This window comes from Rhinolophus sinicus, chromosome 14 (genome assembly GCF_057876585.1).
Source record: "Rhinolophus sinicus isolate RSI-liver-muscle chromosome 14, RSI-T2T, whole genome shotgun sequence".
NCBI lineage: Eukaryota > Metazoa > Chordata > Mammalia > Chiroptera > Rhinolophidae > Rhinolophus > Rhinolophus sinicus.
Window position 1 is genome coordinate 100,654,854 of NC_142514.1, and position 27,823 is coordinate 100,682,676.

General features: G+C 50.5%; 2 protein-coding genes across 14 annotated transcripts in view; one reads left to right on the forward strand and one right to left on the reverse strand.

Moving 5' to 3' along the window:
* The window catches only part of LOC109437220 (uncharacterized), a 235,906-nt gene extending 217,954 nt beyond the window's left edge, over positions 1-17,952 (reverse strand). For 5 of the 9 annotated variants that reach the window (XR_012497362.2, XR_012497364.2, XR_012497363.2 and 2 more), the window contains exons 1-3: positions 17,781-17,952; positions 1,283-1,323; positions 584-659 (exon numbers count right to left, since the gene is read on the reverse strand). Coding sequence is in view for 4 of the 9 variants with exons in the window: in XM_088791409.1 (XP_088647535.1) it covers positions 584-659; positions 1,283-1,323; positions 17,781-17,791 (128 nt within the window). In the remaining 5 variants the exon portion in view is untranslated. The remainder of the gene's footprint in view (positions 1-583; positions 660-1,282; positions 1,324-17,780) is intronic. The other 4 variants (XR_012497365.2, XR_012497367.2, XM_088791411.1 and 1 more) reach the window with 1 other exon arrangement.
* USP2 (ubiquitin specific peptidase 2) lies at positions 433-27,013 on the forward strand. 5 transcript variants are annotated; one of them, XM_019716302.3, is made up of 14 exons: positions 2,667-2,799; positions 8,640-9,448; positions 9,687-9,872; positions 21,804-21,854; positions 22,666-22,789; positions 22,998-23,109; positions 23,219-23,329; positions 23,512-23,576; positions 23,791-23,894; positions 23,977-24,057; positions 24,183-24,261; positions 24,539-24,646; positions 24,816-24,936; positions 25,222-27,013. In XM_019716302.3, the coding sequence occupies exons 2-14, from the start codon at positions 8,681-8,683 to the stop codon at positions 25,307-25,309; spliced, it is 1,998 nt and encodes a 665-aa protein (XP_019571861.2). In that variant the 5' UTR covers positions 2,667-2,799; positions 8,640-8,680; the 3' UTR covers positions 25,310-27,013. The 5 variants fall into 5 exon arrangements, with proteins under 5 accessions (XP_019571864.1, XP_019571866.1, XP_019571861.2 ...); XM_019716305.3 differs by lacking the exons at positions 2,667-2,799; positions 9,687-9,872 and adding an exon at positions 433-638; XM_019716304.3 differs by lacking the exon at positions 9,687-9,872.
* The last annotated feature ends 810 nt before the right edge of the window (positions 27,014-27,823 follow it).

The window sequence follows — 27,823 nt, forward strand, 5'->3', positions numbered from 1 at the left end:
TAATTGTACACCTGAAATCTACGTAATTTTACTAACAATTGTCACCCCAATAAATTTAATAAAATAAAATTTAAAAAAAAAAAAAAAAAGAGTAGAGAAAAAGAAGAGGCTAAAGAGTAGGCCTTCTCCCAGCCCCTCCCTAAAAACTGAAAATTGATATATATGCCACGTGGCTCAAATTCTGGGCCTTTTCCCACACCTTTCCCAGTACCTTCCAGCTGCCCCCTGGTGTCACATTCCATTCCACTTCTTTTTGTGCTCAGCCCCCTCCAAACTCGCAAGCTTTCCCTCCACGTGGTTCTCCATTTATCTTGCCAGGGAGACCCCTATGAGGGCGGGGCTCTAATGACGCCACAATGGGAACAAGCCAATAGCCGTGACGCTTCTCAGTGACGCAAATGTGGGGTGCGGTTTTGCCTGCCCGGGCGCAATGAGGCGGCTGCCCGCTGGGTGGCACCGATTTCCCGGGGAGGTCCTTTCTGGGCCCCCGGCGGAGGTGGAGGAGAGGCCGTCAGGAGCCAAGGCCAGGGAGCCCTCAGCGTCAGCTGCTCATTGCGCCGCGCCAGTACCAGCCGGGACTCACCCGCAGCTCCATGCTTGTGCCCGGCTCCACTCGTCCATCGTCTGAGAAGAAGCAGGTACATGCCACTTGTCGGAGGCTGGGGAGGAAAGATGCAGAGGTCAGTGCCGTTTGAGACTCAGAAAGTGAGGTGTCAACGACAGCCTAGGCAGAATGGCTACTAGAAATGTAGGGCGAGTGCCAGCTACTGGGAGGAGCTCCAGCTGCGGGTGCCAGTTGTGGGGCGTGGGGGGGGTGCTGCCAACTGACGGCCCAGGGTGCCAGGAAGAGCCATCTGTGTGCTGATCAGTGTGTTCTAAGGAAATGCTGCTTTGGCAGGTCCAGATCTCTGCCCTGTGTGGTATGTGGCCTGAGAGTGCCTCCTGGACAAGGACAATGCCTTCCTCAGGTGTGCATGCAGTTCACATACTCCCTGGTGGGGAGGGCTACCGAGGGTCAGTTTGCCAAAGGGGGTTGGAGAGGGAAAGGGCAACAGTGAAGTAGAAAGGGAAGATTTTCCACCAATCCCAAACCAGAAAGAGGCATCTTTGAAAATCTCAACAATCCCAAACCAGATGCAGGTGCTGTGCTCCAAAGCAAATAACTTTGGCCAAGCCAAGTCGTGGCCGTCCCATTGTTGCTGTTCTCTGAGGAGAGGACATCTACTTCCCGATCTGGCTGCTTCTAGAATGGGACTAAGTTGGAGATTGTAGTGATGCTCACCTCCCCAGGCAAGGGTATGAGAAGGTTCCCCAAGTTGGACCCTATAAAGTGGAGCAAAGGACAGCTGGTTAGGCTGGGGTTTGGGGCATCCCCTACTCCTTTGATGCTGTAGATGCATGCCAAACTGGAATCATCATGAGGACTGGAATGAGGGCCGGGGACAAGGGCATCCTCTGAAGTGCATCATCAGGACCCAAGCTGAGTCAGTAGTCTCTGCTGAAACAGGGTGGAGGCACCGCCTGGGGACTCCCAGTCCGCAGAGAGCGCCATCGAGAAACAGACTGGGAGCCAACAAGAGCACCAAAGCCCAAGAAGTTAAGAATCCAGCTCCTTCCTCCTATGACCCTGACCAGCCCAGTTCTGTGGCCTTGGAATCCTGAGCACTCCTACAGGTAGAGTGGAGCCACCCCAGAGCAGCTGGGCTTTCTCCTGGTAGCCTGGGAGAAGCCGCACTTGCTATATTTTTCCAGGCAAAGGGGAAAGGAGCCCAAATGGGCTTGGCCCTTCTTGGCTGAGTGGGCTGGACAGCTGGGAATATAGCAAACCTCATTTGCCCTTGCCAATTATGGGACATGGACCAGCTCAGAAAAGCCTGGGGCTGTTCTCTGGCATTGGAACAGGGCACTCTGAGGGGTAATGCCCCACATCTCTGAACCAGAGGTTTTTTCCCCTGGTTTACTTGGGAAATGCTACTACAAATACTACCACTAACTATAATAAGTGGAAGTATTCAGTATAATTATCATTTATTGTACTCCTAGTATATGCGAGGAAATTTACAAATATTATTTTATCTAATACTCACAACTGAGGTATAGCATTATTATTGACTATTACTCTAGTTTTAAAGATTATATAACTAAGGTTCAGACAGCTTAAGTGATTTGCCCACTGTTTCAGAGTCAATAAAAGAGAAAGAACTGGAATACAAGCCCAGGCCTAGAAGTCCATTATAAAAGAGTTTGGACTGAAAACCTGAGAGCTTGTCCCTCCTGCCTCTCACTGTCTGTGCGCCCTTGAGCAAGCTGCTGTCCATCTCAAGGTCTTCTGCATCTCAAAACTTAAGGAATTGGATTAGCTCTGTGGCGTCTTCCTCTTCTCTAATTCTGTGACTGACACCTCCTTCTCCAGATTTTTGCCTCAATTCCAGCCCCGTCCCTCTGCCCTCTTTCCAGTTGTTTCCCCTTGAATCCCCCTTTTGTTCCATGTCAAAATGACCCCCTTCAAAGAAAGAGTCCTCTTGGATTTCCTTGCCTGGCATGCTGGCCCAGCAGGGCAGACCCTCGAGAGAGGGCCTGTCACTGCCCCTTTAATTCTCCCCGGGTTTGGAATGCAAGTGAGTTGAGCTAGCCATCCCTCTGAGGTCAGATAAGATACTATATATATCAGAGTCAGTAACCTGAGCTCCAGATTACCCAGCCCAGAGTCAGACTCCAGTCTCCCAGCTCTCTACTGCGCTCCTGGCCCTGCTGGGGAAGGAGAAGCCCCCAGATCCTGTCCATTGCCCCCGGACACAGGTCAGTAGCTGCCCCTTCAGTATCTGAGCTGAACAGAGGACCCTGGATTTTCTATTGGGGGAACATTTGAGAGGTCGCCCCACTGGGCCTGGTGGGCAAGACCAAAGGCTCAAGGCTAAGGACAAAGTAAAGATGAAGTCCTGGAGGAGGATAAAGCCACTCTCCCCTGGGGAGGGGACACCAGGAGAGTGCCTGGACAGAGGTGGCTAGAAAAGGGTATTTAAGGATTCCAGTACTGCCTAGGGATGGGGGGAGGGGCATTTCATTGCCTTTTCTTGGAAGTTTAGGAGGCCTACCCCCTCTCAACCCCAAATCAGGAAGTGCCCAATAGGGACAGTACCCTTGGCCCACCCACTTCTTTTCCACCAATCAGAATTCTTGTTCTAATCTTTAATCTCTTTATTTTATCTCTTCTCCTGCCCGTCTCCCAGCCCTTGGGCAACTAGTGGGAGTCAAAGAGACAGAAATGGACCCAAATTTCCTTGGATGACCCCCTGCCAAAGCATGCAAGACAGGCTGGAGGGGAGGGGACAGGTTGAGGCTCCTGGGGGCCTGAGAGAATTAGACAGATCTCCTGGATTATGTGAGCACAAATATCCCCATTCCCCTTCTCCACTCTACCTGCATCCTCCACACCTGCTAGAATATCCCTTGACCCAGGAGTTGACGCATGTGCCCAGACAGTGGGCAACTAAGGGCAACTAAGAGTGAAGGTTGAAGAGTGTAGATGAAGGGAGACAGGGCCCCTCTCTCAGCCCACTCTGTCCTTCAGGTCAGCACATGAGCAGTGCCTTATTCCTTCATTGTTAGCAAGTAGCTGTGGGAAACTCTGACATCACCACTGTGAAGGTTCCCAAGCACCTGGCAGAACTGGCTGGTTCTCCCCACTCACCTGTCCTGGACACCTGGGCAGGAGGGAAGAGATTGAACCCTGTTGAGGTTCAGAGGTTCATGCCTCTGAAACCCACCTAGGGGCTTTCTATTCTATCTAGGCAATGACAAAGCCACAGAAGTTGGCATGCCTTTACCCCAGATAACAGAGCAGATCTGGGCAGAGAGGAGCCAGGAAGGCTGCTGGGATGTGGGGCATTACCCATCCCCTACCCTGAAGGCCAGGAGTGCCTGAGATTCCTAGGGAGCGAGTTCCTGCCCTGGTTGGGCAGGTTAGGGAGCCTTTCACATGAGCAATAGGAAATGACAGTGGCTGATTGCAAGGGGGATGGCTGCCCCAGGGGGATAAGGTTCATTTTAACCCCTGACTCACCTAGCCTGGGTACCTTGCTAGGTACCCAGGCTAGGTGAGTCAGGGGTTAAAATGGTAAGCAAAGCTGCAGCAAGGGTAGGAGGCTGGGGGCCTTGTCCATAACCAGGCCTTGAGCCAAGGGCCCTGGCTGGGGCTAGACACTAGTGCCAGGGGACACGTAAGAGCTTGGCACCACAGGTGAAATGGAGGCCTCCTGGACCATCTCTAGGCCGATCAGTATTGTTCTGGGGCTCAAGTTGCACCTGGCTTCACTTTCATTCCCCTGCAGTGGAAAGGCAGAAGGGCTGCTTGGGCGGGAGTCTACCTGCCATGCTGTTACCTAGACAGTGATGCCTAGATGCCCCCACCCTACACCACATGTCCCCCACTCTGTGCCAGCTCAGGGAGAGGTCAGGGTAGTGTAAAGTAGGGGGCTTGGCTTCAGGGTGGCTGTTAGAGGACAGAACACAGCTCTGTCACTCTTCCCAGGGTGACCTTGAGAAATCCACATCACTTCCACAAATCCTAGTTTTCTTATCTGCAAATGAACATAATAATAGCACCGACTGCTTAGAGCAATTGCGAGGATTAAATGAGTTAATCACAGTGTCTCAGAAGTCTTAGTGCAATTTAAAGCTTTAATAACTTCAGAAACATCATGCTAAATGTTTCATTTGAATATTTCCTTATTTAAATTCTTGTCTAATTTTTATATTGTGAATAAAAAATATTTTTAATTTCAATTAATGTAAAAAAATTAAACCTTCAAATGATGTTTATAAGTTTGAGGCATTTATTCTTCCAAAAGAATTAAAGCTTAAAACTGCACTAAGACTTTGGAGATACTCTGTATGAAGTGCACTTAGAACACCAGATATCTGGTCCAGAGTGTTCAATACCTGCCGGCCAGGGTGATGGCGCTTCGTTCACATGTCCTACCAGGAAGCTGACCGTTCTGTGCAGAGGAATGCTGCTGCCCCTCCCAAGAAGAGGTAACTGAGCAAAGTAAGGGAGAACTCTGGCAGAGCAGGGAAGAGTGGAGGCACCTCTGTGAAGATGGTGCCGAGGAGGGCCTTGGCAAGTGGACGGCAGCCTGTGTTGTCCACGGTGGCGGGCACCTGGGAACTTGCCTCCTAAAGCCACATGCCTGTACTTGCCCATTCTGGGTAAAGAGTGAAAGGAGCCAGGCAGCAGGGGCCCCACACTGAGCAGGGAAGGGGAGGGGAAAGAGGGATCCCAGCCAATCGGCTTGCCTCCCACAGCCCCATAAAAGGGCCATTCAGTTCAGACTGTTCCTATGGCAACCAGGAGACTCGCGGCCATGTGAGAGACTGTCCTGTCCTTGTGTTGTGCAGCAAGGCTAAGGCCAGGGCCCTGGCCCGCTCTCCCACGCAAGGTGCATTCTGCAGCCTCCAGGGTCAGCCCTGCCAGGTAATGCTAAGGAGTGCCAACCCAAACTGTCTGCTCACCTGGAAGGTACTGGCACTTTTCTCAAGAGTGAAACTGGAGGGTTGGGGGAGGTGATAAGCATGCTCAAGGCCTCAGCCCCAATGGGGATCCTCTCCTCAGACAGGGAACTGTAAGCCAGAAGTCAGTGCTGAGAGGCAGCTACCAAGGGGCTGTTAGTGGTAGCATGACACCCCCTGCCCAGGGCTGCTTCAGGGAGGGAGAGGTCTGTCAGTTAGTTGCCTGCCAGATTGGAACAGTCAGGAAAGCAGGGATTTAGGAGCCCTACTGTGATTCTGTGGACTAAAAGGTGGCTCTACCTCCAGCCCTCCACCTTTCCCAGTGCTACCTTGTTTCCCTGAAATAAGACCCAGCCGGACAATCAGCTCTAAAGCATCTTTTGGAACAAAAATTAATATAAGACCCGGTCTTATATAAGTAAATTATATTATAGTAAATTATTTTATAGTAAAATAAGACCGGGTCTTATATTAATTTTTGCTCCAAAAGACGCTTTAGAGCTGATTGTCCGGCTAGGTCTTATTTCAGGCAAACACAGTACATCGCAGCTGTCCCACGGTTGCCTGTCCCTGTCCAGGCCATACCTTGTATGGCCCCAGCACTTCTGCATCATCAGTGGTGCCAGAAAAGGTCATGAGCTTGCGGCACTGCCTGCAGAGTACCAATTCCCTGGGAGCCTTAGTGTAGGGGAAGGATGAGAGAGCCTGGGGAAGAGTCATGAGCTCATGCCCTGGGGGGAGGGGATCATATCTGATTGGCTGCCCAGTGTCCCAGAGCCCAGCTCCTGAGACCCGGAGTCTCTTTGAGTTTGAATTATTAATGGAATTCTCATCAATAGTGAAACAGAGCAGGACTAGTACCATCCCCAGCCCCCTGTGCCTCTGTCTCTTCCCCTGGCCTCCCTTAGCCTTCACGCTCTTCCATCTCTGCACCCCAGAAAGTTAAGAAAATGGGAGGAAAGCTTGTGGTTTCTCCCAATTTTGAATGACGTCCTCCTACAGTTCCTTTTCCTAGAAAGAGGTGAAAGTTGTACTGGAGGTGGGAACACAGTGAGCAAGGGAGTGTACAAGAAAGTAGGGGGTCCCCGGGCCAGGTAGGAAAAAAGTAGACAATCAATGTGGATGAGGTTTTTCTGATGCCAGACTGGACTAAGAACTGCTGGAGGTCACTGGCAGGTCTCAGCAGTTCTGTCCTGGGGCCTGCATGAGAGCTGCCACCAGCTGATCATCTACCTGGCACCCATCCTGAGCCTTGCATGCACTGAGTTTCTAGAGCTCTCTGCCAAGCCCTCATTCTCTGGGGCTTGGCACCAGCTCCTCTCTTCCCTAAGAGGCTGGTCTCCCAGCACGGGGTAAATTATGGGCTGCCCAAGCCACTGACTGCTAAACAGCTAGATTGTGGCCACTGCCTGCTCACCAGTCCATCTCACTAAGGGGCTGTGGAGGGAGCCTTGGTGCTCAGGGCTGAGGTCAGAGGCTTCCAAGGCCAGGAGATGGCCAGCCCTGACATTATTATAGGCCTACAAGGGAGGAGCCAGGCAGGCTGCCTGGCAGGGGCTGGGGGAAGAGATAATAACTACTGTTATTGTTGAGGGCTTTCACATGTTATCTTGTTATCTCATTTATGCCTCACAACAACCCTGTGCTAAGGATTATACTCACTGTATAGGTGAGGAAATTGGGGCTCAAAGTGGTTAAATGACTAGGGCAAAATCAACCAGCTAGTCAGTCACAGAGAGAGTGTCAGAAACAGCCCCTGCACAGACCACCCTGAGAGTCACGGGTGGCTTTGCTTCCCACCACCACCACCCCAACCTCCCAAGGGCCCCCGATAGCCTTCAGGAAGGAGTTCTGATCCTACCTGCTACTCTCCCCAAAGCACCTTTGCCATCCCGCTCCCTTGTAGATAAAAAAAGCTTGCATGTTTAGGGTGATGCAGGGGCTCTGGGGGTCCCCAAGTAAGCCTAAATTTGATGGGCAGGGATGAATCAAGGTAAAATGGAAAGAGTGCTGGGCTGGAAATCTGAAAGACCTGAATTCCAACCCCGGCTCCGCTAGTGTGTAACCTTGGGAAAATCAGCATCGTTTTTCCCACCTGTACAATGGGGAAGTTAAAATGGATGACCCTTTAGGGCCTCAAAACTCCTTAGTTCAGAGATTCTGTGTTCTGTCACCAGACCCACCCCAGCTGTAAGGACTGGGGGTGAATACAGGGAGTGCTGCCTGCAGTGCAGAATTTTAGCCTCTAGGGGGCCCCCTTTGCACAAGTTACTATCATCATGGACAACTAGGGATGGAGGTTGGTAGGGGAACTACTGGAAGGCCACAGCACCCTAACTCCACTTGAAGACTTAACTCAATGACGAGGGTGGGTTCTACCACATGAGAATTCCCTCACCACAGCAGTGACCATGTCCATGGAAGAACTCTGGGATGGAGTCTAGAGATCAAGGTCAAGCCCCCCTCTCTGCCACATGCTCACTCACCACTGCCTCTCCCTAGGCCCTATTATTTCCGCTCAATATCCTCCTTTTCCTCACCAGGAATCTGACCAAATGATCCTCAGGTCATTCCAGCTCAGACAGTTTATGATTCCAAAAAGACTTCTGCTCGTCCCATAAGTCAAAAGGCAGGGAAATGGTTTTAACTCTTGAACTATCTAGTGTTCTCAGTCCAGAGGGTGAGGGCTTTGGTACCCCTTCAACTTGGGAGTTTCTGCAGAAGCTGAGGATAAGACGCTGATGGGATCTGGATTGGGATACTATGTGTTCCAAGCTTGGAAGGCTGCAAGGGGAGGGCAGCCCCTGCTTACATGGCTGGGTCATTGAGGAGAGCACTCTGAGGCCAGGGGGTGCTGAGACTGGTTGCCCTGCGTGGTTTATAAAAGCCAGTAACCTCTGTGCTTTCACTGCAATGTGAATGCATGCATGTGTGAGTGCAGACCTGTGTGCGTGTGTGTGTATGCACATGCATAAACCTGTTTCTCAGTGGCAGGCCAGCCTCTTGTGGAAATGGACTGTGTGGTCCCTAGTTGAGATCTAAGGTTCTGGCCAACTGGGGATGGACAGCAGGTCCAGTGGGAGCCTGACACCTGGCAGGGCCCTCTGACAACTGCTTTCCTTGTCTTTCAGCCCATGAGGCTCCCAGTCCCCAGTGAGTGCAGCCCTGAAGGATGTCCCAGCTCTCCTCCACTCTGAAGCGCTACACAGAATCGGCCCGCTACACAGATGCCCCTTATGCCAAATCAGGCTATGGCACCTACACTCCCTCGTCCTATGGGGCCAACCTGGCTGCCTCCTTCCTGGAGAAAGAGAAACTTGGTTTCAAGCCAGGCCCCCCAACCAGCTTCCTCACCCGTCCCCGTACTTATGGCCCCTCCTCCATCCTGGACTATGACAGAGGCCGCCCCCTGCTGAGACCAGACATCATCGGGGGTGGTAAGCGGGCAGAGAGCCAGACTCGGGGCACTGAGCGGCCTTCAGGGAGTGGACTCAGCGGGGGCAGTGGATTCCCTTATGGAGTAACCAACAACTCCCTCAACTACCTGCCCATGAATGCCCGCGACCAGGGGGTAACCCTAACCCAGAAGAAGTCGAACAGTCAATTAGACCTGGCCAGGGATTTCTCCAGCCTGCGGACCTCAGATAGCTACCGGATAGACCCTGGGAACCTGGGCCGTAGCCCCATGCTCGCCCGCACGCGCAAGGAGCTGTGTGCCCTGCAGGGGCTCTATCAGGCAGCCAGCCGCTCCGAGTACCTGGCCGACTACCTGGAGAACTATGGTCGCAAGGGCAGTGCACCTCAGGTGCCCATCCAGGCCCCTTCCTCACGAGTCCCTGAAGTCCTCAGCCCCACCTACCGACCCAGTGGCCGTTACACTCTGTGGGAAAAGGGTAAAGGCCAGGCCCCTGGGCCCAGCTCCCCAGGGCGAGACACCATGGTGAGTTTGCCCCTTGGGGACCCTGTGATGGGCTGGGGAGGCAGCCACTGATGTAGAAGAGCCAGGTTGATGGAAGGACTCCCAACTCGACTGATGATCAAAAGCAGAGGTTTTCCTCCCAAGCCCTACGGTGGCTGCTCCTGCAGCCCTAGTCGGGACAAGACAGGGAAGTCACCTAGGCACGTCTGGTGCCCTCGTGGCTCACTGCCCTGCTCAGAGACTTTCCCACTCTCCCCAGGAAACCCACTTCAGGACCTGTGTACTCAACGATGATCCAGCAGTCCTCCCGGAAATACTCAGCTACCCCCATATACACTGCGATTCTTACCCGCTACTTTTTCATCCAACATACAAGGGTCCCATGCAGGCACTACCCCATCCTGGACTGGATGCTGAGGCCCCTAGACCTCCAGTGTCCCCTGTGGTAAGAGAGGCCTCTGTGCTCTGGTAGCATCTCTCCTCCAGGCTTTCACTTTCCAGCCTGGAGACCCAGCTTAACATTTGGACCCAGTCATTCGGGAAGAGGTACTCCCCTCTGATTGACACTGGCTGGCTCAGGACCAGGGTGCCTGGACAGCAGTCCTTACCATGTGTCTTTGGAGAAAGAAAGTGGTGGAGAATTTTTGTCCAGGGCTTTAGACAATCCAATACCTCTATATTCCAGTCCTGCCTGGGCTAGAATGAAGAGGCTCCACTGGAGACAGCAAAAGCTGGCATGGTCTCATTCATACCTAATCCATGAACACACCTTTTTGGGGGCATAGACTACATTCTGCCTTTGCTGTAGTTGTTAGTGACCCATGAGGTGGCGAGCACTCAGAGGATGAGAAAGAAATCATATCTCTAGCTCCCTGACCATGTGCCTAGGGCAGCACAGAACTCCGCTGACCCAATGATTGCATGTATGGATAATGAGTGTGTGGATGTGTGGATGGATGGATGGATGGATGGATGGATGGATGGATGGATGGATGGTGGGTGAATGGATGGACAGATGGATAGGCAAGCAGATGGGCAGGAGAGTTAAGTGTTCTATCTTCATAACCTTATGGACCCTTCCCCTACTCCTAGGGCATGTGCCTTTTTGAAACAATAACTGCATCACAGCAAGAAATGCTGCTAAGGGGGGCTTGTCCAGATAAATGGAGCAGGGTTGCAGGATGGGTGGGGCTTTGGGTCATAGACCTTGAAGCTTGGCATAACTAAAGGTCTTGAGAGAACAACTTTGATAACATTACCTAGAGAGTGAGTCTTGGCCTTGGTGGGCCATCTGTGAAGTGCCATGGGAGATACAAAAGTTGGTGTCTTCCAGGACGTTCAGACCCTGACAAAGCAGGGTTGGCTACATTGGAGGGCTAGTGTAGAAGAGTGGGAAACAACAGAGCTGGCCTGGAAATAGATATGTGCTCTCAGAGGAATATGTGCTTAGGTTGGAGCATGAATTCACTTGGGCATGTTCGGTGTTGCTCATCTCGAGGGCAGTTAGAAAGCGGCTCTCAGTGGAGGGGCTGAGGTCCTAGAGGTTTCTGAGGGGCTCCCCCACTTTGCTCAGGAGAGAAGGGCTCTTAATGGTATGCAGTGTTCTTCAAAGTGGGATTGGCAGACTTCATGTTTCAGAATCACCTGCAGGGCTTAACAATTCAGGAACCTGTGCCCCACCCAGATCCCCTAAATCAAACTCTCTAGGGATAGCCTGAAAATCTGCCGTTTTCACAGGCTTTTCAGGGAATCTTTAAGCATGCTGAGGCTTGGAAACCTCCTCTCCACAGATAAAATGCAGATCCACCCACAGTCCCAGTCATGAGATAGCAGGGTCTCCTGCTTTCCTGGAGTTCATACTCCATTGGGATTCTGCCTCCTCTCCACAGGCATGCCTCCCTGGAATCTGCTGCCCTCCACCTAATCTAAAGTGGACACATGGGCCCCAAGCCTACCCCCAGGGGCAGGGTGAGGGGAATTTTGAGAGACAACCTCAGGGGAATGGCAGATTACCCTAGGGCACTTTGCCATCCTAACATCCCTCCTTCCCTTCCAGAAACAATTCACAACACACTTAAGTAATGCTAATAATACCAATAACGCCCTACAATTGAGTTAGTGTTCCACTCTGAGCTCACGCTCAAAAAGATACTGCCAACAGGGAAAGGCCCCTAATGGGTCAATGGTGTAAGACAAGACCTTGATTTAACCTCGCCCCCTCTCATCCTCCCTTCCTGGAGCTGACTGCCTCTCGCTGAGGTGAGAACAACCCTGCTCATGGAGCCTGGACCACTTCTTTTCTAAAACCGGGTCCAGCTTCTCTTCACATCTGCATTTGGGGATCTTACCTTCTCATTTATTCACTTATGGTGCTCAGTTACTACCATGTTCCCCCAAAAATAAGACCCAGCGGGACAATCAGCTCTACTGCATCTTTTGGAACAAAAATTAATATAAGACCCGGTTTTATTTTACTATAAGACCGGGTATAATATAATATAATATAATATAATATAATATAATATAATATAATATAAAATACCGGGTATAATATAATACCAGGTCTTATATTAATTTTTGCTCCAAAAGACGCATTAGAGCTGATTGTCCAGCTAGGTCTTATTTTCGGGGAAACACGGTAGCGGTGTAACCTCAGAGAAGTTCCTTAATTTCTGAACCTGTTTCGTCTGTAAAACAAGAGGGATCAGAGTTCCCATTTCATAGATTATCGTAAGAAATTAAAAGTTGCATGTGAAAGGGCCTGGTATGTAGTAGGTGCTCAATGAATGTTCATCCTCCTTGCACCTTTCCAGGTGCTTTGGGAGGCAATAGATGTATGAGCCTGGTTCCTGCCCTTGGTGCATTCACAATTCATTTGGGGAAATAAGGTCTTAAAATAGTTGCCATAGGAGAGAGCCCTCAGTGTTTTGAAATGTCATACGTGGTGGGAAACGGGGAGGTCTTCTGCAGCTGGGATGGCTGCTGTGACCACTGGAAGGAACAGTTTGTCTCTTTAACCTTGAACAACTCTCATCTGAGCTGTTTCCTCATCCATAAAAGGGAATGGTCATGCCTGCCCTGCCCACCTCACAGGGATGTCATAAGGCTCAAAGCAAATAATGGATGTGAAAGAATTTGAAGCCAGGACAATGCTATGGAAAAGTTTGTGTAAACTTAAGGGGGAAAAGATGATATTAGATTGGTACAAAAGTAATTGCGGTTTAAAAGCTTAAAAATAATTGCAAAAACTGCAATTACTTTTGCACCAACCTAATAGAAAAGGGTCATTTAGCAGTTGTCTAGAGTGGGGAGGGGAGCAGCCTTGGGAGGAACAAAGGCGAATGTGCATCCTGTGGCAGGATCCAGCCTGATCTGACTCCTCTGGGGCCCCTGGGGCAGCTGACTTGAACTACAGTTGGCATTCGTAAAGGGAGGTCAAAAACAGGCCCCAATGAAGGCATAGAACAGTTCTAACCAGACTCATTCCCCTCATTAACAATAACAGCCAACATGAACTTAGAATATCACAGGCTCAGCTGAGCACAATAAAGAACTAGTGAAGCAGGGGACATGAATTCTGAACAACCCCCCATGCTTGCATAAGCACCAACAAAATGCTAGTCCACGGGAGGGTACAGCTCAGCCTAGGATACAGATGGCTGTCCCAGGCTCTACCTTCTGTTTAAAAGGCAGGCTGAGTAGAGAAGAAGGATGTGATGGTTCACAACTGGTATTTTTTTTTAAAACTTTCACTACCTCCAGTGGGGACTCCAAGCCAGGTGGGTTGGCCTGCAGAGAACCAAAAGCCCAAGCACTCAAGCTGGTCATGTCCCCCCTCCACCCCACCTCTCCTGTTCCCTGGGCCTATGGAAGGACAAGCTGTTCCCACTGAGCCCTGCCAGGGCTGTGCTTTAACCCCTACAATCCATCCTAATCCTCCTCCACTCCACCCCTTCCCGCTGTTCCCTCCCCAGCCCTGGCATTCTGCCTGCCAGCCTCAGCCCTGCCTTCTCCTTGCCCTGCCCAGGCCACCCTCTCCTCTCCCCAAGCAGAGCTGGGGGTTGGCCCGAGCCCTCCAGAGTACAGTCACCAGGCCAGGCACCTGCTACTCAGATGCAGAGCCAGGGACTGAAGCTCAGAGCCTGGTCCAGCCTATTCTCCCCATGGAGTCTCTTCCACACCCTTGCCCTCTGCTCTGGGACCTGTTGCTAGGAGCAAAAGGTCTGGGAACCTAAAGTACCTGGATCCATTTGCCCCTGGGGTGGCTGCTGACTCATCTCTTAAAGCCTTGGTTTCCAGCTGTTCAGTGACAGGGAGATTATATAAGCTGAAGTCATGTGATTTTTCTCTTGGGTGGGACTTTGGACTTGACTGCTGCTATGCAGCGGCGAGGTGTGTGTGTATGTGTCAGGAGGGGGGGGGCGGGGGGGGGGCGGTGCTCCAAAGGGAACAAGCTAAGGATGGCCGGGCTGCCCGAGAGCTTCTGGGTGAGAAATGCGCCCTTCTTCTTTCGTCCCTTGCCTTTTCACTGTTTTCTCAGCCACACTGAACAGCATCCCTGCTGTCTTGTTTGTCCAGCTTGGCTGCCTAGGACCCTGGGGCCTGTCCTCACCCAGTCAGCCACGCTGAGAAGGCTGAACTTCCTGAGGACTTGAATTTGTGTTGACAGCATGGGAAGGTCACTCAGAGGAGACCTTAAGTCCCAGAGGGGTCCCATAGCCAGGATCAGTACCAGCTGCTGAGAAAGAAAGGGCAGTCAGTTTGTGGTTTGTGGTTAGAGTCAGCAAGACACCGATGTCTCTGTCCCTTAAAGACGGGCTGTGGGCTGTGACCTGGCTGGTGGCCTTGGTGCTACCTTACCCAGGCTCAGTTTCTCAATCAGTGCCCAGTACCATCCTCCCTGCCTCCTCCTCCACACCCACTCCAGGATGTCTTCATGAGTTAACGTGGTGCTAGGGTGAGGCTCAGCAATGCATAAATTAATCCAAGCCTGGCAAAATATTTCCTGCCCCTGGGAGAGCAGCTCCACTGACCATTGGCTGTAGAAATGAACATCATGTTCAGGGTCCAAAGCTGCACACGTGGCCCCTTGTACCCTCTCATGTAAAACTGGCACCCTGCACAGAGGTGTAAGCAAGAGAAGGAAGTGTGTGGGCCTCTGGAATCCAGCTGGTTCAGGCCAGATTGCCCTGAGGCTCAAAGGAGTGCAGAGCTTATGGCCTCCTGGGGTAAGAGTGATGCAGGGAAGCAGAGCTTCCTACTGGCCCTCCCTCCCAGGGCCCTTGTGGGCTGAAAGCCCAGCCACCAACAAGGACTCTGAACCCCTACCAGTTCAACCAGTCAATCAGGCCACCAGTCTGTCCATTTGCAGTGGTAATAGCAGCTGCCTGCTGGAGCAGGGCCACTGGCTTGAGACATTTGCCTGGGTCTGAGCAGTGTTTCCAAGCCCTGGACCAAGTTGCTCACTAAGATCTGAGAAAGCAGGACATTCTCAGTCCTGGCCTCACAGAGTTAACTCCACCCATGCCAGGAAGGATTTGAGGTGGAGAAAATTACTTATCCTACAAGGGAGGCAGACGAAGCACGGGCTCTGAGAAATGGCAGTCTCAGGCTACGAAAATGAACCCTGCTCAGATTAGGTCAGTGTATTTGAGTCAGAAAGTCACAAAACCAAAGCCAGATTCAGATCCCAGGAGACTATACTCCTCCCTCAATATCCGCTGGGGTTTGGTTTTAAGACACTTCGGATACCAAAATCCACGATGCTCAATTCCCTTATATAAAATGGTGTAGGATTTGCACTTAACCTATATTTATATATATAGGGTGTGCCTACACATCGGGGGATGCCTACATTGCACTTCATTCATGTGGATTCAGCAGAGTGCTTGGCATGTGGCAAATTCAAGTTTTGCTTTTTGGAACTTTGTAGGATTTTTTTTTTTTTTTCGAATATTTTCAATTTGAGGTTGGTCAAATCGGTAGATGTGAAACCCACAGATATGGGAGGCCAACTGTATATCCTTTACCCATCCCCCTTCATGAAATAGCACTGAGGAGAAAGGGTATCATGGGGGCTTGGCTAATTGAGAAATCAGCCACAAGCTTTTGCTGGTTGTGTCCTGCAGCTGTCAGACCTGCCTGACAAGATGACCCTGTGTGAATTCTTTCTCCCCCCCCCCCCCTTCTCAAAGAGCTCCCATGCAGGAGCTTTCCCCATCTGGGCCTCCCAGCTCCCAGCAGTGCCACTAATGTTCTGCATCCCAGGAAAGCGGGAGAGAGCATGCTGGCAGAATGCCATGATGTCCTGGGGTGGGAGTACTCATATCGCTGGCCTAAGTCATAGGGAGATAGACCAAATGTTCCAGTGGGTGAGCGCCTGTCAGACAGCGAGTCCTGCAGCACCCTAATTCAACATGCAAACCCAGACTCATCCCACTTTCTGAGGCTCAGTGGTACTTCCAGGGTGCCCAGCAGAGCCTGGCCTGGCCCCCTTTAGAGATGAAATCAACACCATTTATTAAGAACCCACAAAGAGAATCCACAACCCTGCCTTTGAGGGTTTCAGTGTGATGGCACAATTAACACACGATCTAAAACCATTTACAGAAGCACTAGAGACACTTATGAAACAAAGATAACTATGTTAAGTTAAATTAATACAGTATAAATAGAATGCTAGCAGACTGAGGGTATGCAGTAATGGGGTGTTTAAAGCTGGGTGGCCTTCATTAGAAAAAGCTTTGTGGAAAACAGGAGCTTTGAGCAGAATGTATAAGGAGGTAATTGGCAGAGTAGGAAGGGCATTCTAAAACCTCCTAGTAGTTGTTAAAAGCATGGGTTTTGCTGTAGGATAGATCTGGGTTCAAAGCCCCACAAGTGTCATTTATTAGCTTTGCAGTCCTGGCAAGTCATTTGAACTCTTGAGACTTAAGGTTCTTCATCTATAAAACAGAGGTAATAGTTACTACGTCATTGTGTTATTATGGAAGTTAACTGGGATAATACGCATATATCTAAAGCACGTAGCCAGTGCCTGGCATTTAGTAAGTACTTAATCAGTGGCAGTTTTGTTTTTTAAGTGAGAGAAGGCAAGTGCTGAAGCTGAGAAATAAGAGCAGGTTGGTTGGCAGCAGGGATCAGAAAAAAGAGAGGGTGGTGGCAATGGAAGGAGCCTGTGGACAGACAGCCTCATAGACAGGGCTACCTGAGGCTTCTGGACTGGATGCAAGACAGGTGCCCTAGGTGTTTCAGTGCAGAAGAGTGACGTGATCAAATGCAAGCATTGCTGCAGACAGTGCAGGACTGTGGTTAGGAAGGGTATGTGCAGAAAAAGGCTGTTGGTTCTCTCCAGGGGCCCGGTTTGATCACTGCTAATGGATAGTGACTGTGAAGGTCACCCCTCCTAACATCAGCACCCTTTTTTGTCACCAAGTAGAAGGTCCTGCAGCTCCTGCCTCCTGCCTCTTGCCCAAGCCTCCCACCACTGCTGGAACACCTGGGGGCAACCCTCTATACTCCCCTCTGATTAGCGTAAAATTTGTGGGTGGCCTAGGGTACAGCCATACATATGTGCTGGACACATGCCCCGTGTGGCTGTGGTCATGGGCGCAGTGCGGTGCACATGTGGGGATGAGCATGCCAAGAGGAACAGAAGGAGGCCACCGATGAGTAACAGCACACACTGCTACCTCTCAGAGTATTTTTAAATGTTAAAAATACTGGCTAAAAATAGCAAGCTCCAAACAAGATACTTTCTCTAGGCAGATTCTGTGTGGGTCCCTGATAGGTGAGGCAGGTGGAACACCAAATAAACTACAAAGACCTCTGATCTTCAAGCACTGCTCCCTGTAGGATCAGAGTGTACCCTCACCCTCACACCAACTGAGCACCATTTCCCCACCATTGTATCACTTTATCCCCACCTCCCAAAAACAAATCAAAATTTGAGATTCTGTGAGGGATGGAGTTGGGTAATTGGGTAGGAGGCCAGAAAAAGTTCTTTCTTGGGGCCAAAAGGGGCAGTGACCTATTGGACCTTATAAAATATGAGCATTGCCTCTCTTAATAATGGGCCACACTAGGGCTGAAGGGAAAAGGGGCGCTCAGTCCGGAAGCCTTGGAAATCTATCTCCTTAACCTGGGCTCATCCACCCTCACGGACTGTGGATGCTGGGCTCCAAGAGGACCTGAGATCCGGCCCCCAGCCCCGACCCCACCCCAATGCTGTACAAAAGTTTATGTGTAAGTGCATTTTTCCCCGGAGAGACTACAGAGCTTTCATCGGGTTCTCAAAAAGATCTGCAACCTCACCAAAGTTAAGGAATTGAATATTGCCTTAGGGGAAGCTCACCCGGCTGACATTTTGTCTTGGGGACTTGTCCTCTGCGGGCCTCAAAGACAGTTTCTCCTGAGTCCCACCCCGAGACCGATCCGGGGCTGCGCGCTCCCGTCCCGCCCTCCCCCGAGTTGCGGGCCTCTGCGCCGGGCGTGCCCGGCCGGGCCGATGGGCTGGGGGCTGCCCCAGCGGGCCCGCCGGACCCCGGGAGGCGCGTGGGCCGGCGGCGCTGCGGCCTCGCTGGCGCCTGGGGGTGGGGTGGAGAAAGGGGCGGGGCTGGCTCCGCCCAGGCTCTGACGTCGCGGGGCCCGAGGCGCCCGCTGGGCCGTCAGTCGGTCCGGGCACCAGAGACGGGTGCAGGGGCTGTTGGCGGAGCGCGCCGAGGGGGTTGAGGCGGAGGAGCGCGCGGTTGGCCCGCCGCAGCGGTTACCGCCGGGCGCGGTGGACAGTGTCCTGTGGCGACCTCGCTGGCCTTGGCGTCCCGGCTGTGGGGCCGCGCGGCACACCCCCGCGCCCCTTTTGCCAACGTTAGGCTTGGGGCCGAGCCAGCCGCCCACCCCTCAGCATGCGCACCTCATACACCGTGACCCTGCCTGAGGAGCCTCCCACCTCCCCCTTTCCCGCCCTCGCCAAGGAGCTCCGGCCGCGCTCTCCTCTCTCCCCTTCCTTGCTGCTCTCCACCTTCGTGGGGCTCCTGCTCAACAAAGCCAAGGTATGCGGGGCCCTTTTCTGGGACCCCCACGCAGAGGGCCTGGGGTTCCGCCGACTCCCCGGACGCTCCCCTCCCCCTAGGCCGCCGCGCGCCCTTAGCCGGGGACGGATTCTTCCCCGCCCCCACCCCTTCTAGCCCAGGGTCTCCCGGCAGGGAGTGCCCCACCCCAGGTGAGCTCACGCTTACTCGCAGCCCCCTCTCCTTGTTGAGGTCCTGGCCCCTGAGTCCTCATCGCCTTCCCGGTAACCCCTACACCAGGTGGCTTTTAGCTCTTAATTCCTGGGTCCTATCAGGACAGGTGCAGAACAGCGTAACCTTGACTAGTTCTCGTCGTGTTAGGCAACCGGCAGCACGATGGACTCTGAGGATGCGAGTCCTCTAAGGCCGAAGCCCAGCAAGAAAGGGTGATCAGAAAGGGGCAGCCATCCCCACCCCCAACTGACCCCAAAGGGAGTTCTCCAAAAGCGTTGGTAATAGGGGTCCTTTGACCCTGTGAAGGGCAGAGGAGTTGCAGACAGGTGAAAAAGAAGGGCAACTTCCCTTTCCCTACCAGCCCTCCCCAGTTCTGCTAAATGGGCACTGGATGCCCCAAATGAAGTAGCCACCCCAGAGTAATGCTGGAGCTAAAGGCTGGGCACTGCCCACTTGGGGGAGAAGGGGCCAGAGCTTGACAGGTCTTATGTAACAGTCACCAGCTCCCGTGTTGGCAGTGCATGCAACTGCCCGGTGCCAGGGCCACACCAGGCTCTTTGGCTGCAGCCAGGACTCATGGCTGATCCTCATGGCACAGGTGAAGTAAACAGGAAAGCCGTTTACTGGGGTCTTGAGTGTGAAGACACGAACATCAGTCAGCCTTTTTTATATGGCCCACCTCCCAAGATGTTTCCTCTGCATTAACCCAGAGTGGGCTCTTCCTGAGCCCGCTGCTCTCCTTCACTGGAAGGTGAATGCTGTCTGTTTACTGTGAAGGTGGCATCTACTTTCTGTAACTACTGTTACAACTAAGTCAAAATTAGGTTTGCTGATGGCTAATTTTAAGGCAGTTCCTGATCCAAAGTTTCTCAATTCTTTGCACATGAGTTCTAGCATACCAGCTGGACTCATTTCCTTCTCTACTGGTGAGGGACTGGCTGTGCAGGGTCTCTCCCAACTTCTCCAGTTCTAGCCTCTGCCTGTCAACCCTGAGGTAGGATTGTGTTCTCCTTAAGAAAGGTCATTCCTGGGACATTTTGTTCCTTTCTGGAATGGAAAGTGCTGACTTTCCCTGGAGCTCCTGATTTCCTATTCATGGCAGAAGAATATCTGGCTAGGCATAGAACAGCGCTGCTCTCCTCTTGGCTCCCATCCCCTGACTCCTGTTATCCCAACCACCTTCTACATGAGTGCTTAGAAATTGGCATGTGGTTCCGAGCGCAGGCAATTTTAAACAAAGGCAGACACCCCACACACGTCTTAGCAGTGCCTCAAAGCAGTTTCCCCCATCTCCCCGCCCACCAGACCGTTAGTAGTGTTAGATCCTCAAGAATAGTAACTTTGGATGATGACAGGTTCTTCCTGACCCTCACTCTGCTGGGTCAGAATTAAAGTGTCAACACCACAGAATGCCTCAGTAGAAAGACACCTCCAGTTTCCCATTTCCCCACCCTCACTGGTGCTGAGTGACTACTTTCTCAGCTGAGGGCCCACTGTAGTGGACACTGACATGGTCACAAGTGGTAGAATGCTTGGCTTGTACAGCCTGGTTAGACAGATGTTGTTTGAGGCACAGAGGGTAAGAACTAATGAAGTGTTGCCAAATATAGATGTAAGAGCGGGTATTCTGTTGTGGGTAGGTAGGCTTTAACATTTAGCTCTGAATGTGCAACACAGAGACTTCTGCAATGCTTTTGTTGGGCTCCAGAGGAATCCTTCTCCAGGTCTACCTGAAAATGCCGATAAGGTCTTTGTCCAGGAAATGCTCTCTGTTGTGGCCCTCTTACTGCAACATCAGGGTTTAGACTGTCAGAAAGGTAAGATTCAAATTTTGTGTTTGGGGCCATATACTGCTAGCCCTGGCAGAATTCTTCAAGGATGCTTACCACTTGCTGCCAACAGGAGTTTCTCTCTAGCTGCAGGTGGAAACCAGGTCTCTCTTCTGCGTATATTTCCTTCCCTACCTGTAAGTGTTAGACTTGATAGCTGGCAAGGAGGGATCTGCTTACTTGTGCGATTGGCAAGACAATTCCTGAAAAAAGCCCTCCTTCAGCCTGCCTCTCCTCTCCCCACTACCTTGATCTGACAACCTCATGGGCTTGGGCTTGGAGCTGCTGACAGCCTCTGAGGCTGTCAGCACACAGCATAAGTAATTTTAGCTGAGTTATTTCAGGCTCTTGTTCTGATCAGGGTTGAGCTGGCCCCACGCATGCCCCAACCAGGGTTGCTCTAGAGTTGCCTGCTCCCAGGCCCCCTCCCTGAGAGAGAGGGTGGCAGGCTCATCTGTAGAAGGCTTCTTTAACCCTTTGAGCCTGAAGGTTTTCTGACTCCTTGGAGGTAGGGCCAGGATTAGCCATTGACCTGGACAAACCATGCTCAGAGTCCTCGACCTAGTATCAGTTCTCGCTCCAACCCCCTCACCAGCCTCCACAGTAGGGAGAAGAGCAAGAGTGACACCTTCAACCAGGTGCTTACCTCTGCCGGCCACAGTCTGCCATCACAAGGATTCCAAGCCAATGGCCAGGCAGAATGTTGAAACCTGAGCCAGGAAGGGAGGATTCTCCCAGGCTTCAATCAGCCCTCAGGAGCTGAGCTCAGCTGGAAAGAATTCCACCTGTCTCTGGCAAGTCATAATGGCAGGCTGACTTGAGTTTTTCCCAGCTAAAGATCTAAACTCAGCTAAGATGTTTTGTCATTGAACTTTTCAATGATCTCTGAAGTGCCTATTGTGACAGCTGCTTTACATATTGGACATCGAGGGGTACAAATATAGGTCATTGAGATAGTGCCTGGATTTGGGACCTGAAATTGCTTGTAGCCAGGGAACAAATGTGTTCCCAAATATATGAATTCCTAGCCTCCAGTATGGCAGAGAATAAAGAGTAACGTAAAGATGGGGGGAAATACATAGTCCATAAAAGAAAGTAAAGTCCTGTTTTAATTATTGTGTGTTGAAAATAACAAACATAGCTCAATCCTCTTTCCTACAAAGTATGTAGACTAAAGGTTAAGAGAGCACAGTATGTGTGGCCTGATGCTTATGGCTTCAATGGGCAGAGAATTGCATGAGAGAGCTTAGCACAGGCCAGCCTGTTTGCCTTCAGCCTCATATGCCCTATGTTCTTTGCTTGCAGAATTCTAAGAGCGCCCAGGGTCTGGCTGGTCTTAGAAACCTTGGGAATACGGTGAGTTCTTCCCAGACTACTTCTTTCCTGGGGCCACCCCCTACTGTGCCGACTGGGACAATCTAACCAGTGTCCCCTCCTGGTTCCAGCTGATTCTGGGCCATTTGGCATCTGTCTGCCCTTCCTGGCTGGTATTTTACAGAATTGCTGGGCTCTGCCTCATCCCTGTCCCCAGCAGGAAGCACTACTAGAGGGGAGTTTCCCTTTTAACTGTCAGCCTAGCTACTTTCCTGGATCTTTCTCCTTAAGGACATCTGTCACTTCCCACCCACTTCTGTCCAGCTCACTCACACCCTTTTATACACCTCTGTAGTAAATAACCAATTACGTCACCTGTGCCAGCAATAGGAATTTGCCTCACTGACAAGGAGAGGAACTTGAGGCTGTGGGAGGATTCATTTCTGGGGTAGACAAACCTGAGGGACTTTGGCACTATTGTGTTTCCTCGAAAATAAGACCTAGCTGGACAATCAGCTCTAATGCGCCTTTTGGAGCAAAAAGTAATATAAGACCCAGTCTTATTTTACTATTACTTATATTATATAATGTAATGTAATATAATATAATATATAATATAACATAATATGATATACTACAACATAATATAATATGATATAACATAATATAATATAATATAATTAATATAATATAATATAATAATATAATATAATACTGGATCTTACATTTTTGCTCCAAAAGACACATTAGAGCTGATTGTCCGGCTAGGTCTTATTTTCGGGGAAACAGGGTAAGTAGAGATGCCAGACATTGTCTTCCCATACATACTGATTGTCTGGATCATCCTTCGCAGTGCTTCATGAACTCCATTCTGCAGTGCCTGAGCAACACCCGGGAGCTGAGAGATTATTGCCTGCAAAGGCTCTATATGAGGGACCTCAGCCACAGTAGCAGTGCACACACAGCCCTCATGGAAGGTGAGGAACCCATCCGTGGACACAGTTCTGCTTCCCCCGTGGACACTTTTTCCACTCTACTGTTGCTGTTCTAGTAGTTGTGTTTTATATGTATCTCTCCTGTTTTTCTTTCTTTGGCTACTTGTTTTGGGATTCTAGTTTCAGAATTACTTACAGAAAATGTCTCACCGATTCTCCACACCCCCTCTCTACCCTCTCCTTTTAATAGAGTTTGCAAAACTAATCCAGACCATATGGACTTCATCTCCCAATGATGTGGTGAGCCCATCTGAATTCAAGACCCAGATCCAGAGATATGCACCGCGCTTCGTCGGCTATAAGTAAGGCCCTTTGCAGACATGTCCTCCCCGGGGTGGGTGGGGGGAGGTGGCAGCAACAGCAGTGTCTTGGGACTAGAGGGATTGCTCTCTGTCTTTTCTTTGGGTTTAGTCAGCAGGATGCTCAAGAGTTTCTTCGCTTTCTTCTGGATGGGCTCCACAACGAGGTGAACCGAGTAACAGTGAGGCCCAAGTCCACCCCTGAGAACCTTGATCATCTTCCGTAAGTGAGAGGAGAAAGTTCTGGGAAGCAAAACTTTACGAATTTGAGTTTTTTACCTACTTCTTCAGGGGTAATGATTTGAGGAGAATTTTATTTAAAATTAAGAATTTAGACTGATAGACCCTTAAACTTAAACATGGTTTGCGCTCTGACCTAATTGTCTTCCTCTCTCTGGTTCCTAGTGATGATGAGAAAGGGCGACAGATGTGGAGGAAATACCTGGAACAGGAAGACAGTCGGATTGGGGGTAAGTGCATGAATGGGAAAGAATGCCTGCTTTTTCTGTCAAGTGCTTTTGCCAGAGCAGAGCATGAAAAGCCCTAAGAATCTTTCTCCCAGGCAACCCTCTTTTCCGCCCAGTATCCAACAAACTGAGGCAGGAGCGATGAGAAAGGAGACGTGTAGAAGAGCATGTGCTCACTTCCTTGTGTTTAAGCATTGTATGTCCATCTCTTCCCCAGATCTCTTTGTGGGGCAGCTAAAGAGCTCTCTGACGTGTACTGATTGTGGTTACTGTTCTACAGTCTTTGATCCCTTCTGGGACCTCTCGCTGCCCATTGCTAAGGTATACACCCCTGTTGCCCCACTTTTGAAACTCCCACTCTTATCCTTTCTGTTGTTGACCTCTGACCTTTTTTCTCTCCCAGCGAGGTTATCCTGAGGTGACTTTGATGGACTGCATGAGGCTCTTCACCAAAGAGGATGTGCTTGATGGCGATGAAAAGCCTGTAAGTCACCCTTCTGTAATAATTTCCAAGAGACCTCTCTGGGAAGACGCTGTCACCAGCAAATCCAGCCCAGGAGTTACTGGGTTCACACAGTCCTCTCCAGTTCTGTTTGTCATGTCTTTCAGACATGCTGTCGCTGCCGAGCCAGGAAACGGTGTATAAAGAAGTTCTCCATCCAGAGGTTCCCAAAGATCTTGGTGCTTCGTATCCTTGGTGCTTCATATACAGGTTTACAACCTGTATGCTGTGTCCAATCACTCTGGAAAACTCCATCAAGGCAGGGACTTGACTTTAGAGAGAGACTGATGACAAGGGGCTGAGGTAAATGCTAACAGAGTAGGAAACAAGTAGACTTGATAGCCTTTCTTTTCTTGTTTGCTCTTCTGCTGCCTGAGGGGTACCCTCCCTCTTAGGAGGCAGTCTCCTCTACTTTGACTCTGTTCTTGCCAGCCTGTCTGTCCTTGACACACATGAACACCAGATCTGAAGCGGTTCTCAGAATCTAGGATACGAACCAGCAAGCTCACAACATTTGTGAATTTCCCTCTAAGAGACCTGGACTTGAGAGAATTTGCCTCAGAAAGCACCAGTGAGTATTTTTCAGCAGTTAGGGAAGAAACATGGCACAAGTATCTAAGATACAGATGGGAGACTGAGAGGTGGATGGAAGCTGCTAACCAGTGAATTTTGAAAACGGAATAGAGGCAGGAGGGGGAGGGAATGCCTTGGGGGCTTGAAACCTTGTGTTTCCTCCTCAGACCATGCTGTTTACAACCTGTATGCTGTGTCCAATCACTCCGGAACCACTATGGGCGGCCATTATACAGCCTACTGCCGGAGTCCAGTGACAGGCGAATGGCACACTTTCAATGACTCCAGGTGAGACAAAGGTCTCAGACAGGCCTCCTGGCTGTCAGACATGTGTACCTCACCCATCTATATGGCTTCTACCTTGACTGGATAGGATACGTCAGAGCCAAAAAGCCATGTAACATGTATGTTTCTGCTGCCCATTTGAAGAATCTCTAGAAGACAACAAAAGAGCTTGGCCTTGAGTATATACAAGAGACATTAGGGACAGGCCCTCACATTCCCTCAGTCACTCAGCTCTGTCCCGAAGTTCCCCCTCACCAGGGCTCTGACCTTTCCCTGCTCTCTCCACAGCGTCACACCCATGTCCTCCAGCCAAGTGCGCACCAGCGACGCCTATTTGCTCTTCTACGAATTGGCCAGTCCACCCTCCCGTATGTAGCCACCAGGAGCTACATCACTTTCTTCCTTGCCCGTGGTGGCCCCACAACCTGTTTTTTTTTTGTTTGTTTGTTTTGTTTGTTTTTTTTTAAGACAAAAAAAAAAAAAAAAAACAGAAACAAAAACTGACAAATGAGAGAAAAATAAACTAAAGCTGCCGAGCAGGAGTTGCTGCAGCCTGCCTGGTCAGGGTCTGAAGCAGGAAGCCAGGTGCTCCTGAGCTACACCTGGCAGGGAAGATCAACAAGACATGGAGACTGGAGCCAGCACAGTGACCCCTCGGCTTCTATTGTTTGCATTTTTAAGCTTGTGGTTTTTTCCTGAGTGTAATAAACAACAGCAGCCTTTGGGAGAAGATCTTTGTCCACTTGCTGTGGGCTGCAGCCCAGCACCCGGCTCCTCCGGAGAAGACAGCGCCCTCTGGAGCCCGATGAGAGGATCTCTGCCTGGAAGCTCCTGCGCCAGAGCCGGGTGCCCGGTCTTCACCTGGACCGTTTACTGGTCCAGAAGCAAGAAAAACACCCATGAGCCAAGAGCCATCTTAACGCTGCTAACTCCAGGGGGACAGACCAGGGGACACCTTTGAAAGAAAAGGTGTTTTTGGTTTTTAAAAGCCCACCTTTTTTTTTTTATTGTCATAACTAAAGTTTTCAGACTGGAGATGCTCTCCTTCACACCTCTTCACAGCTGAGATGTGTGCTGGTCATTTTTTTTTAATTCTTCAAATACAACTTTTCTAATGCTAGCCCCCAGTGGTGCTAGGTAGGTGTTGTCCAGGCCCCAAGCACAGCCACCTGGGATCTAACAAGTTTTTTGGTTTTTAGGGGTTTTTCAATGTTTTGGATGGAATCTAGCTGCCTCTAAGAATTGTGCCTTATAGTATTTGGGGACCAGGGGGTAACTGCCCCTCCCTGAAATATCCCTCAGCTTCTTCCCTTTTCCCCAGTGCCATGTTCAAACTGGCTGGGAGAGATGGGGGTTATGCCCTTAGCCCCTGGCCTGTTTGCATTGTAGTGAGATGAAAAGGGGAGTAGGTAAAAGGAGATTTCTTATGATAGTGTATCAAGTTCTTCTGCCCACTTCCTCTAACCCACCCCTGGTCTACTCCCCGGCTGTTTAAAGGCTAGCAAAAGCCCCTTATCCCTAAAGCTTCTCTCACCTTTAATTTATCCCTCGTAACGTACTTTCTCTCCCTGACCTTCCTTCCCCATCTCAGAGCCTCCTAGACATAGGCCCTTTGGACCGCGTTTCTCAGGGATGCCCACGCTGCCCTCCAGCTCCCCTTAGCATCCGTCTCAGTCCTACCCTGGGAGCTGGAACCTGGGTATTTTGAGACATCTTGCCTCAGCCCTGTGATTCTTTCCCATGGGCATGATTTTGCCCTAAGTAGTTGGGCAAAATTCTGTGCTGTCCCAGACAGTAAAGCTGTTCAGCACTGAGGCAAGGAGCTCGACGCATGGAGCTCTTTGCACCAGCACAGCTGGCCTGGCTTGTACCTCAGAGCCTGGAGCTTTCTAGTGCTCCCAGGAGGAGGCATCAGAGAAAGACACCCCGAGTTTAACTGGCCTGACACCCTTCTCCAGGGAAGACCTATGAACCTGAGCCAAAGGGCTGGTGTACACTTGTTTACTGTGTAAGCAAGAGTAGAAGAACGTCTAATGTACATTGGAACCTTGTACAGAATAAATAATAGCTTTGAGAAATACATTGGTAAGTGATGGAATCTTGATTTGGGAGGGTTTGAACCCAGGAAGAACTAGCATGTTAATGGCTGAATGTTTTACTGCTTCAACCAGATTGTAAATTTCAAGTTCTGGGGGGGAAATTACCCACACTTTATACTTTTCTGTAGAAAAGCTGAAGTAGTACATATTTTGAACACCATTCATCTGGATTCACCGATAAACACTTATCAATATTTTAAGTGCCACATTTGTTTATATACTTTATTCTTTTGAGCAAAACACTCAGGGGTAAGGTGTCATATCACCATTTCTAAATATTTCAGTGTCATGCGGGGTCTCAGCTCCCGCTCCCCACATAAGAACGCAGGCTATGGTGAGGCCAAAAAGAAACACACGCAGAGCCATAAATAGGGGAGTCATACCACTATATTCTTGCCGGCAGCTGGGTTGGAGACACGGAGCAAACATCCACCAGTACCCCAACAAGGGGTCTTCCTGCACCCCCGTCTCACTGGCAGCCGGGCGAGACACAAACAGGAAGTAGGATCCACACGATCCGCAATCCGCCTTCCGCTTTTCTGCCTGCCAACCAACCAACCAACGTAGCCACTGCAGTTATATCAGTGGCTAATTGGCTAACTAGTTACAGCTGATAGCCATCTACTACCTGAGCCAGCACCTTTCCTCGTGAGGCGAGAGCCTGGAAACTGCTCTCTGGGACTCTGTCCCCACACTCGGCATGCATCTCAGGATTATAAGGGCACTCTCCAAAATATATAAACTATCTTCACCTAAGAAATTTAGCATATCTAGTAGACATTTCTTGAAAT

Coding starts and splice junctions, on each gene's coding strand:
- USP2 (XM_019716302.3), top strand. CDS start 8,681: ATGTCCCAGCTCTCCTCCACTCTGAAGCGCTACACAGAATCGGCCCGC. Junction 22,790..22,997: donor ACACACAGCCCTCATGGAAG/GTGAGGAACCCA, acceptor TCCTTTTAATAG/AGTTTGCAAAACTAATCCAG. Junction 23,330..23,511: donor GAGAACCTTGATCATCTTCC/GTAAGTGAGAGG, acceptor TCTGGTTCCTAG/TGATGATGAGAAAGGGCGAC.